This window comes from Micrasema longulum, unplaced genomic scaffold (assembly GCF_059751315.1).
Source record: "Micrasema longulum isolate JH-2025_06_02 unplaced genomic scaffold, ASM5975131v1 h1tg003320l, whole genome shotgun sequence".
NCBI classification, from domain to species: Eukaryota; Metazoa; Arthropoda; class Insecta; order Trichoptera; family Brachycentridae; genus Micrasema; species Micrasema longulum.
The window spans coordinates 10211-26936 of record NW_028280397.1 but is presented as its reverse complement, the minus strand read 5'-3'; the positions used below and the strand labels follow the sequence as shown (position 1 = coordinate 26936).

Here is a 16726-nt window from a genome sequence, read left to right as displayed (position 1 = left end):
AGTGCTATAGATAATTGGATATAAAAAATGTTTTCTTACATGCAGTAAACATTAAAGCATTTAATTGTACTGCAAAATATCTTGAAAATGTGTAAACAATTAATAAAAATGAACTGCGTTCTTAAGAATCAACCAATGGTAGAGTTTTGTGATAGATTTTCGATTTTTGGGAAGCCAACTCACCAATCAGCAGACCTCGCCTACTAGAACTTGTGGAGTAATTTCAAAACATTAAAAAATTATGGCACTGATGGCACAATACATAAAAACATTGAAGGCCTAGTTCAAAGTCTACGAACAAAAAAATATTGAACTTCTTCATTGTTTTAAAGAGGGTGATCAGAATCAGGAAAGATCGAAAATGAAAGTAAGTCAAAAGTTATGGTATTTGAAAGGGGAAGTGAGGTTACTGATTGCATAATAAATGTAAACAATGAATGTCTTGAGCAAGTAAAAGGATTAGTTTATCTGGAAGCATGTTTTCAAGAAATGGAGGAGTAGATGTTGAAAGGAGAGTGAATGCGGCCAACACAATGAACAGCTCACTAAGCACAATAATTGCTAATAAAAATATGTCAATCGAAGCTAAACTGGCAGTGCACTAAAGAGTTTCAGCCCCAACACTTATGTACGGAAGTGAAACATGGAATTGGCAGAGGAAAGATGAAAGCAGAGTGAACACGGTCGAAATGCAATCTCTCTGACAACGTGTGGGAAATGACAGAGTTACGAATAATGAAGTCAGACATGAGTGTAAATCTGAGTCAGGTATAGTTGATAAGATTGAAAAAGGTTCTCTGAGATAGTTTGTGCATGAAGAAATAATGAATGACGAAAGAATAGTAAAGCAGGCTAGAATGAATGGTAACATGGGACGTGAACAACCAAGAAAGACGGGACATGCCCAGATAAACCAAAATTTTAAGTCTGGTCATGTCGAAAGCAGGCAGAACCCAAGGGCATGTATGACAAGATGCATGAATGTGGAAAAGGCTAAGAATGTATGCCAAGATAGAAGTATGTGGCGGTCCATCCTCTCTGCCTACTCCTACGGAGAAATGGTATGATGGTAGAAGTAGTAGTAATAGGATTTTTTTTTTTATTGAATCAGAAATATATAAACGGCACATCAAATAAAAAGAACTAGAAGTAAGCAAACTTAATCATATTTGTCCATATTCTAAATTTAAAATGAAAAAATATATTTAAAAGTACATTTATTTAAAAAATTTACCTAAAAATTATGTTTTTAAAGATAAATTAATGATTTACAACTTATAACAAACAATAATCGTGGAAAACAGTTCAATGTAATGGAGTCTATGCAAATTCACTTAACATTTAAAAATGAATACATAGAGTTTTTCTGGAGAGGTCTTTGTAAAGGATGTGACAAAAGTTTTGCAGCACATTCATGCATTTTAGATGCACATTTAACCACTTCAAACATATAAGAGTAGCCATTGTCCAAGGATTGTAAAGAGTCATATATCTCTTCACACTTATGTCCCGAACACATTTCCTCGTGGGAGTAGAGAATGTCTATGGTGAAGTAAGGGTGGTCCTTGAGAAATTCGTAGGATTGGATTTCCGGTGCGAGGCGGGGAAAGCAGTTGGAACGGTTGTAGAACAAAATCAGCCTTACAACATTTGCGGGAGGAACGAGCTTATAGTCCGCACAGAGCTCCGGCATATTTACATTACTGTGGATTAAATCAAACAGCTTTGATAAGTCAAATTCCTCTATGTTACACTCTTCACTTTCAAAGTTATCTAAGGCCATAATAATCTCAATGATATTTTTAGTAAAATTATGTATCCATACTGGTTCGCTTTCTTTTAATATGATTAAAGCAAATTCAGAATTGTGGTTGATGGACTGCTTGGAATATAAAAAGAATTCCGTTATTCTTTTCAACATATTCAATGGTGTAAAAGTGGTTCCCGGATCTAATACAAATAATTCGGAATCAGGGTTTTCACAAGCATCAATGCAGAAAATTATCTTTTCAGGTACATTGGAGTTTGGTACAGTTCTCTTCGGTATGTGATTTAACACCTCTATATCATTTTCTGTGTTCAAAGAAGACTTCTCCTGCTTGTCATTGCAATCTTCCCTGGAAATACAAAGTAACACAATAATTTTTAAAAATAATTAGGTACATATTCCCAATCTTTGTTAAATAAACCCTTACGTATCGCTGTCACTAATTTCGTGAATTTGCATTTGCTTTCCATCTCTTTTAATCTCAGAATATTCATCATCCGTACTAGGACTGTACTCGGTTGTCATCTCAACGATATTAATACACTAATTATTATTTCAACAAAAAAATAATGTGCTGAAAGTTAGTTAAGAGTTATTAAAATTATATTTTGACTAACACTAACGCCAATGACATTAACCGAACCGACATTAACTGACAACCATAGATGACTCTTATTTTTTTCACTGACAAGTGACAGTTTTAGAATTGTTGCTACACTGCTAATGTGTTTACGTAAAATAACAATAAAATCGCGTTCTGAGAATCGATGATTATAGGGGAAACCAAGGACGAGAGTAACAATTTTCAATTTTGTGTTCGTATCTGTCGTTTACTGACAGTTATGACAGTCACTGTTCTTTCCTAAAATAAAAACTTATTTCTTTCGATGTATGCATGTTTTTTTTTTTAATATACGGTTTTTGAAAAAATCTAATAGAGCAAATGACAGCATTTGTTACAACCATCCCGACCTCTGGGCATGGTTATAACAAAGCATAGGAATAATTATAAGCTGGTAAAAAAAATAATGCTCAAGTACCAATTTTTTAATATTCAATTCAGTATTATAATAAAATAAATAAACAATGGCGAAAATTTTCGGAACTGTATTTAAGTATATATGACGAAAAGGAACGGTAACGTAAAAAAAAGATGACCAAAGAAGACGTGGTATGATCAGATAAACCAAAATCTTAAGTCTGGTCATGTCAAAAGTAGACAGAACCAAAGGGCATGATTTAAGGTAATTAATAAACAAATACGTTTATTTCTATTTTTATATATTTTTAACTTTTTAATCTTTTTTTTTTCTATTGAATATGTTCCGTAACTTGAATTATAAAAATAAAACTTTTATTTTATTGGTTGGTTGGAAGAAATTGCCATTTGGCAATAAGCCCGCCAATGTACAAATAACATTATGTACAAAGAGTTAAATAAATAAATAAATGTAAGACTAGATGTATGAATGTGGAAGAAGCTAGGAATATATGCCAGGATAGACGTGTGTGGCGGTCTATTCTATCTGCCTAGCCCTACGGGGAAATGGCGTGATGGTAGTAGTAGTAGTATTTAAAAAAAACATGGAATCAACTAATTCGAAGCAACCTTATCCGCTGGGTATAAAATATAGTTCTTCTCTCTAATCATGGTCTAAAATTCAAAAATCGGTATTTCACTCACTCAATAGAGATATGTGGGGTTTGTAGTCTATGATCGATGACACACACATGCCAAATAATTTCACTTGAAATATAGAGTCATGACTCCAAGAAGCAAGTCAGCGTTTTCTATTGAATTCAATTAATTATAATAAATTTACATTCTGCAAAACACGAGATCAACGCCTTGCACTACATTAACATCATTCCTACCATGGAAAAATGTAGTGCAAAGGAACGTGGCCTATAAAGAGACCACAGGGTGCAGTTAACGATCAGTCCAGTGAAGTTCAGTCAGTCAATCACTCTGTTCCAGCATGTAGTTAAGTGCAGTTACTTCAACCCATTATTGCCACTACGCTCGCGCTAAACAACCTAGTACTGTATCTTATTCGCCATGTAATAAATATGCATTTAACAGCAACCTCATCGTGTCTTCTGTCAATCTCTAACTGGGGTAGGAGCTCCACCAACCCTCAACAACCAAAATCCTACAGAGATGCTGAACTTTGTGAAGTAATTGCAGAGGTAAATGAAACTGCTAAATCAATAAATGATGTTCACAAAGTGCCCAGAATAGATGATGAAGTAAATGGCATAGATGATACACAAATAATTTATTCGGTAGACATGCAACATTCGTACACGATGAAGGTGTACTTACATTTATACATAAAACCATACACACGCAGAAATATATAGACCATTCACACGCCACTAGAGCTAACACTAATAAATTCTTCGTTGTTCCCAAACTGAGGACCACATCGGCCCAGCGCTACCACTAGGTACTGTGGTGGAATAAAATTATATAGTAAACTTTCTTCATCAATTAGAGATATGAAACCACTGCAGAAGTTTTTAAGAGCTGTGGTGATGTGGCTCTTGGACAAGGTACAAAACCCTTGAAACGTACAGTGTATTATTTATATAGGTACTATTTTTTTTACTGCAGATATGTATATGTATATATGTTCTTGCAGGATGTAGGTGGTGATTGCGTGATGGTCCACTGCCATTAGGGTGAATATTAAAATGTTTAAAGGAGTGACCGTGGAACGAGTTGCTGTCGCTTCCCGTTGTACTGCCCGTAGGTGCGATACCTTACCGATACCACACCATATGGATACAACTTGCATCTTTCTTGGTACCTATGGTTTTACCTGCATAGATAGATGCAACAATAAACTGATATTGGGATATATATATAGCACATCGTACTAAATTATTAGGGATTTTTAGGTTTGAGACATCTTTCAAATGCAGAATGCGCATAAGGTACTGCTGCAATGGTTCTCACCTGTTCAGAATCCATGTTTGAGACTCTGTTATTTGCGAATGTCAGCTTTAGGAGGAAGATTTCAACTATGTTTTTTTTTAAAGCCCCATAAATGATTGTTATCTTGATTTCATATCCAACCTCTCTGACATTAACACACCATTTCCTATTTATATTTGAACTCTCCTGTCCCCACCCAATAAATATATATATTTAAAAATCTATGTAAATATCTAGTTTTGAATGGTGTTAAAATGTAAACGTGTTATACGGAGTGTTTTTTAAACTCAGTCACATCCAAAACCACGATGTTCAGTATCGGCAAGAAGACATATTTAAGCATATTTAAAAATATATTTAGAACAAGGAAAATAAAAAAATTAAAAATATTTAAAAACCAAATGGTTACTTTCGTCTGAAGGAGAAAAGCGAGGGGAGCGTGGCTGGGCAGTTTTCGGCCTATCAGACACCCCACACCCTTCTCGTTTCTCCCCTGCAGAAGTAAGCAACCATTTTCTTTTTTTTTAAATTTAATTTTTTTAAATATGACTTGTTTTAAAAAAATATTTCAATGTGCCAATATGTCCTCTTGCTCATACCGATCATTGTGGTTTTGGACGTGACAGGGTTTAATGAACACCCTGTTTATTAAGAGAAAACAAATACGAACTTGTATATATAACTAACACATGTGTAAATAAAAAAAATAAAAACGAAAACTTGACACTGGTCAGAATACCCGAGATGGGAGGTGAAAAAGTCATAAAAAACGAAGATGAAGTTTTTTTATTTGAGGTTGGTAACTGGGAACTCTGTCTTTCAAAAAGCAACCTGTTTAATAAACATTGTTAAACAGTGGCCAGATGATAATTTTCTTAGAGGGGGGGGGGGGGGTTGTGCGGCATCCATTCTAAAGCCTCTCATAATTTCACAGAAATTATTATTGAGAAATAATATTCCCGTGCCCTCCAACATACCCGTTAGAACAGTTGTTCCAATACATGAAGGTGCTGGATATGAGACAACTGTACATAAAAGAAGCACTTAGACACCTGGTCGAACAATAAGAAGAGGTCTCAGCAAAATGTCCGTACAAGGTTTTCCCAGAGCATGAATTATGTCTTACCCAAAACCCGTAGGACTTTTGCTCAGAGCCATCTCTCATTTATCACACCGAGAGTGTTCGATATTTTGGAAGAGGGTATTAAGCTCTCAAAGACAAAAACTATCTTCAAGAAAGTAGTTAAGGACTGGATTTTCCTTAGTGGCACGGATTTGAATAGGAAACTTCTTCATGATTTTCCAAATGTTTGAGTGTACTGTTTATCATATTGATATGCCATATATATATATATGTATTAAAAATATATAAAAATATATGTTTCTGATCCTATATTTGTGGTGATATACTCATTTCTCTGTGTCAACTAATTGCTAGTCCCATCTCAACACCGAACTTTTAGTCTCATGGAGTTGGGTCTTATGTCTCAAATAATGTACAGCAAACTTATGTATGTAAATAAATAAAGGTAGACGGCATCAATTTATTTAAAAAAAAAATGTTCTGAATGATATATATATATAATATATTAGATACTTATCGGCTCGAAGAAAATTTTCCCTAATTTATTTTAATTTTGATTACCTACTAATTGTTTTTTTAACAGTTTAAATTTCTTTTTTTTAAAACTAAAATTAAAGGTTATTGGTTTTTCATTCATTTCAATCATAGCACTGTGTGCACAGCAAAAACTTTTAACAAATATTTTTTGTGGTATGAAGATAAATTAAATCACCTCTAGATCGGTGATACCGACCGTCCTTTCAAAATTTGGAACGAGCTCACGATTTAGCAATGTTAAGTAAGTACTTTTTGTACACTTTTTCTTTATTGTATCGTTCTTTTCATGTCCACATGTAATCAAAATGTCACAGTTTTGACGTTTGATATTGATAGTCGTAAAAGGTAAATTGTGATTTAGGTTAACCAATAAGCCGACACACTTGGAAACAATCATGGATTATAAAGAGGAACAAGCCAATGAATTAGAGGCTTTAGAGTCCATATATTGTGATGATATGGAAAGTAAGTTACCAGGATTTATATCATTCTAACTCAAACTTAAATTGAAATCTATGAGTTTATAAACAGCGAAAGCAGTCGATATTTCTTTTTGTGATTTTATTACACGTTTTAGAAATAACCCCAGTGAATTCTGTTTCATTCTTTTAAAAAGTTACCTAATTTTGTGGAATTAAACTTTTCTGTTAAAATATGTCTGTCCGACATGTTTTTTTTAAGCGTCCTGCATTTTAAAATGCACCATATCTAATCGTTATTGTTCTCTGTTTCATTTGCGCTAAAAAGTTTTGATCGCAGTTAAATCTAAAATAATCAATACGAAATGAAAATTAATATTTCTTTACACAATTATTCAAATGCATGTCATTTCTTACCAAAAGTCCGCTACTGTACGATAACTCGAATATAAATTAATTAATCATTATTTATATTATTAAGTGCGTTTTTGGGGTTTATAATATAGGTATTTAAATTCATTGTTTTAATGTTTATATCATTTCAGTATTAGATGTTAGTCCACATAAATTTCGAATAACAATCAAATCTGAAGACTTTGATCAAGACAATGAGTATGGGATGTCTTGCTCTCTTATATTCACATATACTAAAACGTATCCTGATGAACCACCAGAAATTGAAGTTGATGATGAGGAAAACTTAGAGGATACCAATAAAGATGAACTTATAAGCCATTTAATTGAACAAGTAAGTTGAACAAATTACAACAGGGATGGAGAACATTTTAGAGAAAGGAAAATTTAAGTCTAGACATTTACGGAGGTTATGACCTGTCATTGGCTGGTGTAAGTGGCCACTTTACACGCTGTGTTACATCTCTTTGTTCCAACAAATTTATATTTTAATAACTCTCTAGAGAGTAAATCCTGCCTGTCTACAAACATTTGAACATACAGTGTTCGGCAATAAATTAAGGACATCTACGGCTTTGTAGAGAGTTGTATTTGTCATTCATACAGATACCGGACTCGTGCATCAGAGATGACGCTCTACAAAGTCAAAGTTAGCCGACTAGGCCGGCAGTCTCTTCCTTAGCCCGATGTCCTTTATTTACTGAGAAAGAGGTCAGAATTAAGGAAGACTCCCAGTAGTTTAACGGTGGGTAAAGCGGTATTCCTTATATCGGGTAGTGCCATATCCTGAATCAAATTCTGTCGTCTGGCTCAAACCATCCATAATTGTTCCATTTTAGATGGGTTTAATGTTAGTCTATTTTCAGTCATCTAGTTTCCTATTTTCTTAATGCATCCATCAATTAAATTAACAAGCACACTCTTCTCGCTTGATTTACAATTTTAAAAATCTGTATCATCCGCATTGCAATGAGGCCACAATCCACATTCCTTGATAATGTTCTTTATATCTTTAGTGTATAGAAGATAGAGGAGAGGTCTGAGAGTACTGAGCCTTGAGGCACTCCTTTAGACACCTGGAACATAACTGCATATTCTCTTTCATGAAGATATGACCTAAACCACATATTGTCAACAGAAATCCATCACCGCGTAACTCTAATTTGACCACGTTAGAAGAAAGGTTAAAACACTTTTCAAATGTGTTCAGTAAAATTATGTATTTAAAAAAAAAAAAACTTAAATCAAAGTAAGATTGCCATCTATGATATGTGCCTGATCACGGAAACTATAAGTTTTCTCCGGACGTTCAAGCAAAATATTATGTACTACAGTATCAAATGCAGCACTCATGTCCAAAAAAAGCCAACAACATCAGATGACCAGAGTCTACAGCCGTTTTAAGCATTGTCCGTTATTTTCTTTTAACTTATCTTAATTGTTTTTTCCTCAGGCTTCAGAAAACCTAGGCATGGTGATGATTTTCACTTTAGTATCAGCTGGACAAGAATGGTTAAATATAAAGTCAGATGAGCTTAAAAAAGAGAAAGAAGAAGGTGATCTTAGGAAAAAAAAAGCTGAAGATGAAGCTGAAATGGTAAATTCAACTTTAATAATATTGACTACATAATAGTTGAAATATTAGTTTATAAATATGCTTGTAATGTACTCACTTTAGGAATAATAAAAAAAATATTGGGCACTGCTGGCACATTTCTAGTTTTAAAAGCTTTTGCAATATTTTTATTTAGTATGTAATGTGAAAATATTACTTATAAATTAATATTTTTAATCTAATGAGCTATTTAGCCAATATGCATAAATATGTACTTGACACTTGGATTGGTAGTTCTATATGTTTTTGTGGGGGAGATCTACATTAAAGTCACTAGCACTTTATATCCATATCACTCTATATAATTATATATATATATCATATAATATATCATTTAATTATATATATATATATATACATAATTAATTAATTAATATATATATATATATATATATAATTAAATGATTAATAACATATTCCCATGTATTATTATATAACTTTTCTGCATTCTATTTTTTGACATGTATAAATTTTTATTATTTATATTTTTCTATTATTATTTTGTATATTGTTTTGATTATTTTGTATATGGTTTAATATGTTAATAAGTGTTTTTGATTTATATATAGAAGAGTCCCGACTTAACACGGAATTTTCTAAAAAGTCGAGACAAAAAATTATAATTGTGCTCTATGATGAAATTGTGTATTTTGTGCATTAAATAAATAAAATAAATAAATAAAATAAATATAAATGAACATTATCAATAAAGGCGAGGGCTAATTGAATATGTGATTATTAATTAGATTATTATTTATGTTCATAGCATTTAATTTGTGGTCAAACATTTTAATTAATGTTAGTAAACATTAACATATTACAACAGAAATGAAGAACATTTAAGAGAAGGTAATAAAGTCTAGGCATCTACAGGGCTTATGACCTGTCAATGGCTGGTTTAAGTGGCCACTTTACACACTGTGTAACATTCACCATTCTGCCTATATAAGAACATCTGTATTCCTTCAATTCTTTCATCTGTTGATGTTTTGTGATTTGTGTTCTACATTACCTTCTCTTAAATGTTCTTCATCTCTGTTGTAATATGTTAATATAAACAGCTCCCCAGGGAGTTGAATCCAGTCCTTGTCTACAAAAATTTGGACAAACTCAAAATATTGTTAGTAAACATTGGTATTTAACCACTTAACGGTAGGTAGGTGGTTAAATACTAATATTTACTAACATTAATTAATTAGATTATAATGGGAATTAAAATTTTTGTGGATTTCTATTATTTTTAGACTATTTATGTTACAGCCTTTGTTACTTACTTGGTGTAGGAGTTTTAGAGAGTTGAATCCCGAAACTATAGTTTTTTTTAATTTTTTTTTATTTATTTACAATTTTAAAAAACCCGTTAGGGTTACATTAGAAATTTAATATTGTCTAGTCATTTTATGTCTCGTCTAGTCTAGTTAGTTCAGTCATCATGTGCTTTTTCAGATTGATTTTAAATTTGTCTCCAGTAAAAGTTTTCAAGTAGTAAGGTAGGTCGTTGTAGTGTTTGAGTCCATTATGTAGTATTTTTGACTGTCCTGTGTTTGTCTTTGCTTTTTCAATATGATAGTGTTGTTGTTGTCTGGTGTTATATTTGTGTATGTCAGCATTTTTGACTAATATTATGTAGTCGTCTTGTATGTTTCCCAGTGTTATTTTGTGCACAATTTTTAAGGTCTCAATTTTAGTCAAGTGTCAAGTGTCCTTTTAAGAATAAATACATGCAACACTAACAAGAAAGTTTTTGTTTTTATACTAATTCATTTTAATAATGTGTCAGTTTAGATTATTAGATAGTACAATAGTATATTTTCATCTTTGCACTTCAGAAACGATTTGAAGGTACAAGAGTGACAGTGGAATCATTCTTGGCGTGGAGAACAACATTTGAAATAGAAACTGGAGTCGTAGCAAGGCGGGATAAAGAATTGAAAGACAACAGAAAACTTACAGGAAAGGAACTCTTCCTTAGAGACAACACACTTAATGAATCAGATCTCAAGTTTCTCGATGATGGTAAATATATTTTTTTTATTTCAGTTAAAGAGACGGTGAATCCTTCAATTGGGAAAATTACAATAACAAATGAAGAGTGATTTTTCAAACTGGCCTAAGTCAAAAAAGATTGTTTAGAGAAAAACATTTTTTTGTGTTTAGTCCATTCTTATCCGACCAAGTGATTTTTTAAATATGAATGTCAATGTGATTTTAGACTTGAGTCATGAAATTGATCACTTAAATAAACTTTAGTAATTCTTATTAAAATAAGGACTTTTGACAGCATTTTGAGGAAATATGTGAATTTTTTGAGCTGTACAGTATCGGATTTAGTGAACAAATTTTCTTGCCAGTTATACAGCTTTTAATTGTGATTACAATGGCATTCTTACTTAATTCATTCATGAATTTTGACTTGGGACTCTTTGAAAAATCACTCTTCAATTGTGTTGGTTAATATAAAAAATGGTTAAACCCTGACTAAATGATTTTTCACAAATGACGTTTTTCTGTAACAGAATATCGCAATTAGATTAAATTTAAAAAATTAACAAGATCTAGATGTTAAGAACGATTCAAACATATTTTATATAAATAAAATAATAAGATATTAAGCAGATTTCATATAAAATAAATTTGACGGAGTTCTATAAAATGAATCGGATTTAACTAGTTTTGAAGAAATTCATTAAAAAAATATTACCAATTTTGATTTAATCCGTCATTTATTGTCTATTGTAAGGGTTATCACCATTTATAATATATCTTCAAAAATTCAGTTAAATTTCACTTAAAAGAAAAATAAAAACAAAAGCAATGAGTTGCCACACATTCTCTGTCAAATTCAAACTAGGGGCTATATTGAAAAAATGCACCGCTTTGATTGGCCTCATTGGATTTTGCTAGTTTAGGAATAAAACACAGTATGGATGTTGCCGATTTCGATATAAAATTAGATATCAAATTTGTATTATTGTAGTAAAACGTTTGATCTTTCCATAAGCAACCCATGTATTCCTAATATTTTAATAGTTTTGCATTTAAATTATTCTTTTTTTTACCGATTTTGATATCATATACAGTTTACATACATATGCATAAGGGCGGGCGGGCATATTGGCTTAAGGCAATTTATTCCCACCTACACATATTAAAAATTAATTGTTCTTTTCAAAGAAATTGTATACCCTTATTTATATTCAAGCTATGTCACCAACCAAATTTGAAAGTTTTGTCAAACACGAGCTCTTAAGAAAAAACTGCTATAAGATTAAAGAACATTTGAGAGAGTTAAATGCAAAACCGCCACTGTTTATAGGAAGACCAATTAAACCAGCAACAAAAGACTATTTCTTTTATGTCCAATGTGCAACTTGTGCATGGTATAACAGGTAGCGAAAAGACTATTCATTTTAAGTTTAAGCACATTATTAAGAATAGTCATTTGGCTATTGATTTTTTTGATCTTCCCGTAAATAATGATCATGCACAGTGACGATTTTGCATTTAACCCCCTCATTTAGAAGATAAATCAGCTTGGCAGTAAACTTGTGTTTTTCGTTATGAAATTATTAATTTGAAGTATAATTATACAGTGAAACTCCAATTATCCAAATTAATGAGTGCCAGAATTTGTTGCTTTTGAAATAATACAAAATATTGAAATCACATTAAAAACTCACATAAACATGTCCAGCAAAATTAATTGCGCCATTAAATAAAAATTAAGAATTTCTTCTTTATTTTTTATTTCCTGATAACGATCTAGATATCCAAAAGTCTGCAGTTCTGCTGTAATTACTTGACGTTTGCAGGCGATTCTATGAATCATATCTAAAAAAATTAATTAATTGTAATTGAAAAGTTACTTACTTCTATGTTTTTTAAATTACTAAATGTTCTTTATCTATAAGTCTTCATATTCATACATAACACATTAGTAATATTATCAATATTTAAATAGAGATGATAAAGTTTCTTGAAAAGGAAATAGAGATCAACATATTTCTCTGATCTAAAGTGTTCATCATCTCTGTGGTAATATGTTAATCTTAGAAATGATTGTTTTAAATTATTACTTTGTACACTGAGGGACCTTTCACCACTCTGATCATGATTTAACATCAATATTGGCTTTTAAATGTCTATTTTATGTGACAAGAAATAAAACTCCATACATAACCATGTTCCTCTCAATTAACAAAGAATGCACTTTGAGAATCAAACTCTGTTTTGACTTTTTATTTTATTGTTATCAATAAAATAAATAGTCGAAAAAAAACTCAGTTCTCAAAGTATATTCCTTAATAACTGAGATGAAAAAATATTCTTCCCTAAAATATTGCTCCACAATGTTTTGACGATCATGGTTCGATGTGTCAAAACTTTTGCGAAGTAATAGAACTGAAAATTACAATAGCATAAATCAGACTGATTTTTATTTATAAATATGTATAACTCATTTTCTTTTAGCTGATACCATCAAAGTGGATGAGTCATTATTTCAAGATCTTGATGATCTTGACATTTCTGATGATGATGATGAAGATTATGTTCCAGGCCAGAGTGAAAGTGATTAATACAATCTTTATAACTTAGTTCCCAACCTTATATTTGACGTAAGTAAATAAAAATTGTATCTACCTCTAGTTGGTCTTAATTAAACTGTTTTTATATATTTTTATATTGTGCATTTATTGTTGTCATAATATTGTAAATGTTATATGTTACTTTAATTTCATCTTAAATTTTGAAGCTATTAAAAAGATAATTTCTTTTGAATACTGAGAAATAAATAAAAAATTCATTCTGTAAATATTTATTTTTAATTTTAAATGTACTTGAATACAAAATACTATAAATGACATATGATGTATTATTATATCTCAACAAATTGAATTCTAATGGAAATAATGCTATTCAAATGAGTTGATTTTTTATTTTTAAATTAGGTTGCCAAAAGTCAAACATTGTTTTGAAAATACGGTAAAACCTCTATCTATCGTTCCTTGAATAATCGTTTTCCTAGATGTGTTATTTATTTTTTTCCCAATTTATTTCATACAAAACACACATTGCATCAATTGAACATAGTTATGCAGAAGGCAGCCAACTATAGAGAAGTGAAACGGAGATAATAGCACTTTTGTGAAAAGAGTGAATAATCAAATCTCCACAACAGTTAGAATGTTTTTTTTAGTTTGGCAAATGATAAATAATGCACACATTTGTTTTTTTATAATACAAACAATAATTTAATTATGTATTTGACCAGTTTTAATAATTTTAAAGTCTGGCTGACCACACAACCTAAGATATGCATTTTGCAGTTTTAGCCAGCCCTAGTAAAACTCTGATGTATTGATCTTGTTATTCTATATTTATGTTCAGGTGCTTAATTATAAATAATCACTTAATTAATTTGTTATAAGAACTTACAAAATAATTACATTATTTGTTAAGATAAATTTTGTAAAGTCTGGCTGATCATAGAACCTAAAATATGTATTTTGCAGAAAACAGCCACATCTAATAATGAATGACACCTCATTCAAACTTTGAATGTATGAGGTAATATTCTGTATTAAAGCATGTTTTTAAATGAGTGAATTTATCAAATTAAAATACCTATGTATTTATCCATTTTAATTTATTTAAGAGAACTAGATTTCTTGAGACATTAATCATTAATTATGGCTTGGGTAGGTAGGATGAAATTGCCTTAAAGCAATATCCCGTCCTTATATGTATATGTATATAAAGTGTCAAATAAATAAATAAATCTTTCCATCAGCATCTATACCATAAGACTTTTCTAGTGCTGTAGATGTTTTCTGCAAATTGACAAATGTCATTTTTGCGATCAGCACTATTTCCAGAAGCTGTTTTTTTGAAGAATTACAGTATTTTGTATGAAGGCAGCCTGGCTGTTTTTAGCAGACCTTACTGCACCCGATAACACCAATATCTAATTTTTCCAAAATTGTGGACTGGGTGCTTTCTGCATAACTACGTTCAATTGTTTCTCTATCCACCATTTTGTCGCATTAATCTTTGAATTACGCTATGTTATTGACATATTTTTATATCTTGTCTATATGTTTGACAGCATTCGTAACAATGCGAGGAACATTCGAGAGAGAGTTTGTCACTGCTGTCGGTGCCAATGAAGAGGATCCATCGGTCTGTACCTTCATTTTCAGAAGCATCTACAATCTTCGAAAGATTACAAACTTTCTAAGCTATGCATATTTAATAACTGATGCTGTAAATATACTGTTGACTTACGGAATTAAACAGCCAATAAACAAATATCACTGAAATATTATTTCCAATGCCATAAGGATTTTTTTGTTTCTGTTCAGCTTACTAATTTTATTTAAATACATTTATTTACATAAATGTTATTAAATATTTGTATATAACCACTTACGGACTTTTCTGTCTACCGGTTTAGAGACGCACCCGTCTCTTCGTCAGGACACCAATTAAACCAACATGCAAAACCCACTATACACCTTCACCATAGTTGTTGCACAAAAATATAAAACCAACACGACATACATTTTAATAGGCACATGCACTGATTAGGACAAACATGCACTGATTAAATTATGAAAATATTATTTTATTTGAGAATAAATGAAAAAAGTAGAGGGGATGGAGGGAGGGGGTAAGCTTAATAGGTTTAATAGGGTGACCATTACAGTGGAACATCGTATAAAGGACTATATTGGAAGTTTTTTTGATTATTGATCAAAGGAACATTATTTTTTAAAGCTTTCCTAATGTGAAATATTTTCATATTATTTATTATATTTCCATAAAAGAATATTTTCATAATTTAATCAGTGCATGTTTGTCCTAATCAGTGCATGTGCTTATTAAAATGCATGTCGTGTTGGTTTTATATTTTTGTGCAACAACTATGGTGAAGGTGTATAGTGGGTTTTGCATGTTGGTTTGCATGTTTTTTTTATTGGTGTCCCGATGAAGAGACGGGTACGTCTCGAAACCAGTAGACATAGAAAAGTCGGTAAGTGGTTATATACAAATATTTCATAACATTTATTAAAATGTTTGACCACAAAGTTAATGTTTTAAATATTTATAATATATATTTACATCTTAACCTTGTATCCTTTTTAGAATTTTAACCTGCCAAATGGTAATGTGAATTTGGAGGGCGGTATTTTTACCTAATTGTATCTTCTCTCGTAATGTAATACAATGAAGTGGGAGTGTGAGAATCAACGATATGTGAGTCAATGAATGTTTCGACATGAGATAAGCAAAATTTTTGTAGATTAGTTTAAAAATCAAAAACTGACTCCAGTTTCTCACGCCTCCTTTCAAAATGCATCCACCAGCTTACTCAATCATTAAGAATAGTACTCCATACAAATAAGAAATGAAGAATGCTCAATAGGATCTCACAGATTTACCCGGGAGAATAGTTTGGAAATTGAAACAAAAGACGTTCGAATGATGTTCACAGAGTTCATTCTCTAATATAATAGCGTTTACAATATTAATCTGCCTCTTTAAAGGTATCGTAGTTTAATTACTCAAATTTATTAAACAAGAAAATATTCTAATTAACTATTTTGATTTATGAATGATGAATGTTTTTTTTTTCACGCAAAAGATCAGTTTGACGATAATATTAAATTATTAAAAACACAAAAAAAGATAAATTAGTCCAATTAAATAGAGGTTGTTCAAGATTCTGCGACGAGGTCTGATTCTATTTATCATTATGCTATTTCAATGTACGCTTTTTTCTTCTTTTTTTGACATTGTATTTAGTAATGTATAGAAAACTATAATTGGCCTATAATTTTGGTTTATTTGTAAATAGGATTTTTTTGTTGTAATGGCTGTTGTTTTTTTAAAATAAATAAATAAAATATTATGGGGACACTGTCCTCTATTCCTGATAAAATAAATC

The 16726-nt window shown here is 31.1% G+C and overlaps 2 protein-coding genes across 2 annotated transcripts; one reads left to right on the top strand and one right to left on the bottom strand.

Annotated features, from left to right (window-relative positions):
- Positions 1–1204: 1204 nt before the first annotated feature.
- On the bottom strand, positions 1205–2439 carry LOC148270872 (BRISC and BRCA1-A complex member 1-like). Its single transcript, XM_088242110.1, has 2 exons — positions 2196–2439; positions 1205–2117 (listed from the first exon to the last, which is right to left on the bottom strand). The coding sequence occupies exons 1-2, from the start codon at positions 2291–2293 to the stop codon at positions 1331–1333; spliced, it is 885 nt and encodes a 294-aa protein (XP_088098236.1). The 5' UTR covers positions 2294–2439; the 3' UTR covers positions 1205–1330.
- Positions 2440–6594: 4155 nt separating this feature from the next.
- LOC148270871 (RWD domain-containing protein 1-like) lies at positions 6595–15087 on the top strand. Its single transcript, XM_088242109.1, has 6 exons — positions 6595–6795; positions 7295–7497; positions 8617–8760; positions 10608–10794; positions 13249–13394; positions 14885–15087. Exons 1-5 carry the CDS (start codon positions 6726–6728, stop codon positions 13353–13355), a joined length of 711 nt encoding a protein of 236 aa, XP_088098235.1. The 5' UTR covers positions 6595–6725; the 3' UTR covers positions 13356–13394; positions 14885–15087.
- Positions 15088–16726: the final 1639 nt, after the last annotated feature.

Excerpts from the sequence above, each read along its gene's own strand:
- LOC148270872 (XM_088242110.1), bottom strand. The coding sequence starts at position 2,293 with ATGACAACCGAGTACAGTCCTAGTACGGATGATGAATATTCTGAGATT. Across the intron at positions 2,118-2,195 it reads GAAATTAGTGACAGCGATAC|GGAAGATTGCAATGACAAGC; the intron begins GTAAGGGTTTAT and ends TTGTATTTCCAG.
- LOC148270871 (XM_088242109.1), top strand. The coding sequence starts at position 6,726 with ATGGATTATAAAGAGGAACAAGCCAATGAATTAGAGGCTTTAGAGTCC. Across the intron at positions 6,796-7,294 it reads ATATTGTGATGATATGGAAA|TATTAGATGTTAGTCCACAT; the intron begins GTAAGTTACCAG and ends ATATCATTTCAG. Across the intron at positions 10,795-13,248 it reads TCTCAAGTTTCTCGATGATG|CTGATACCATCAAAGTGGAT; the intron begins GTAAATATATTT and ends ATTTTCTTTTAG.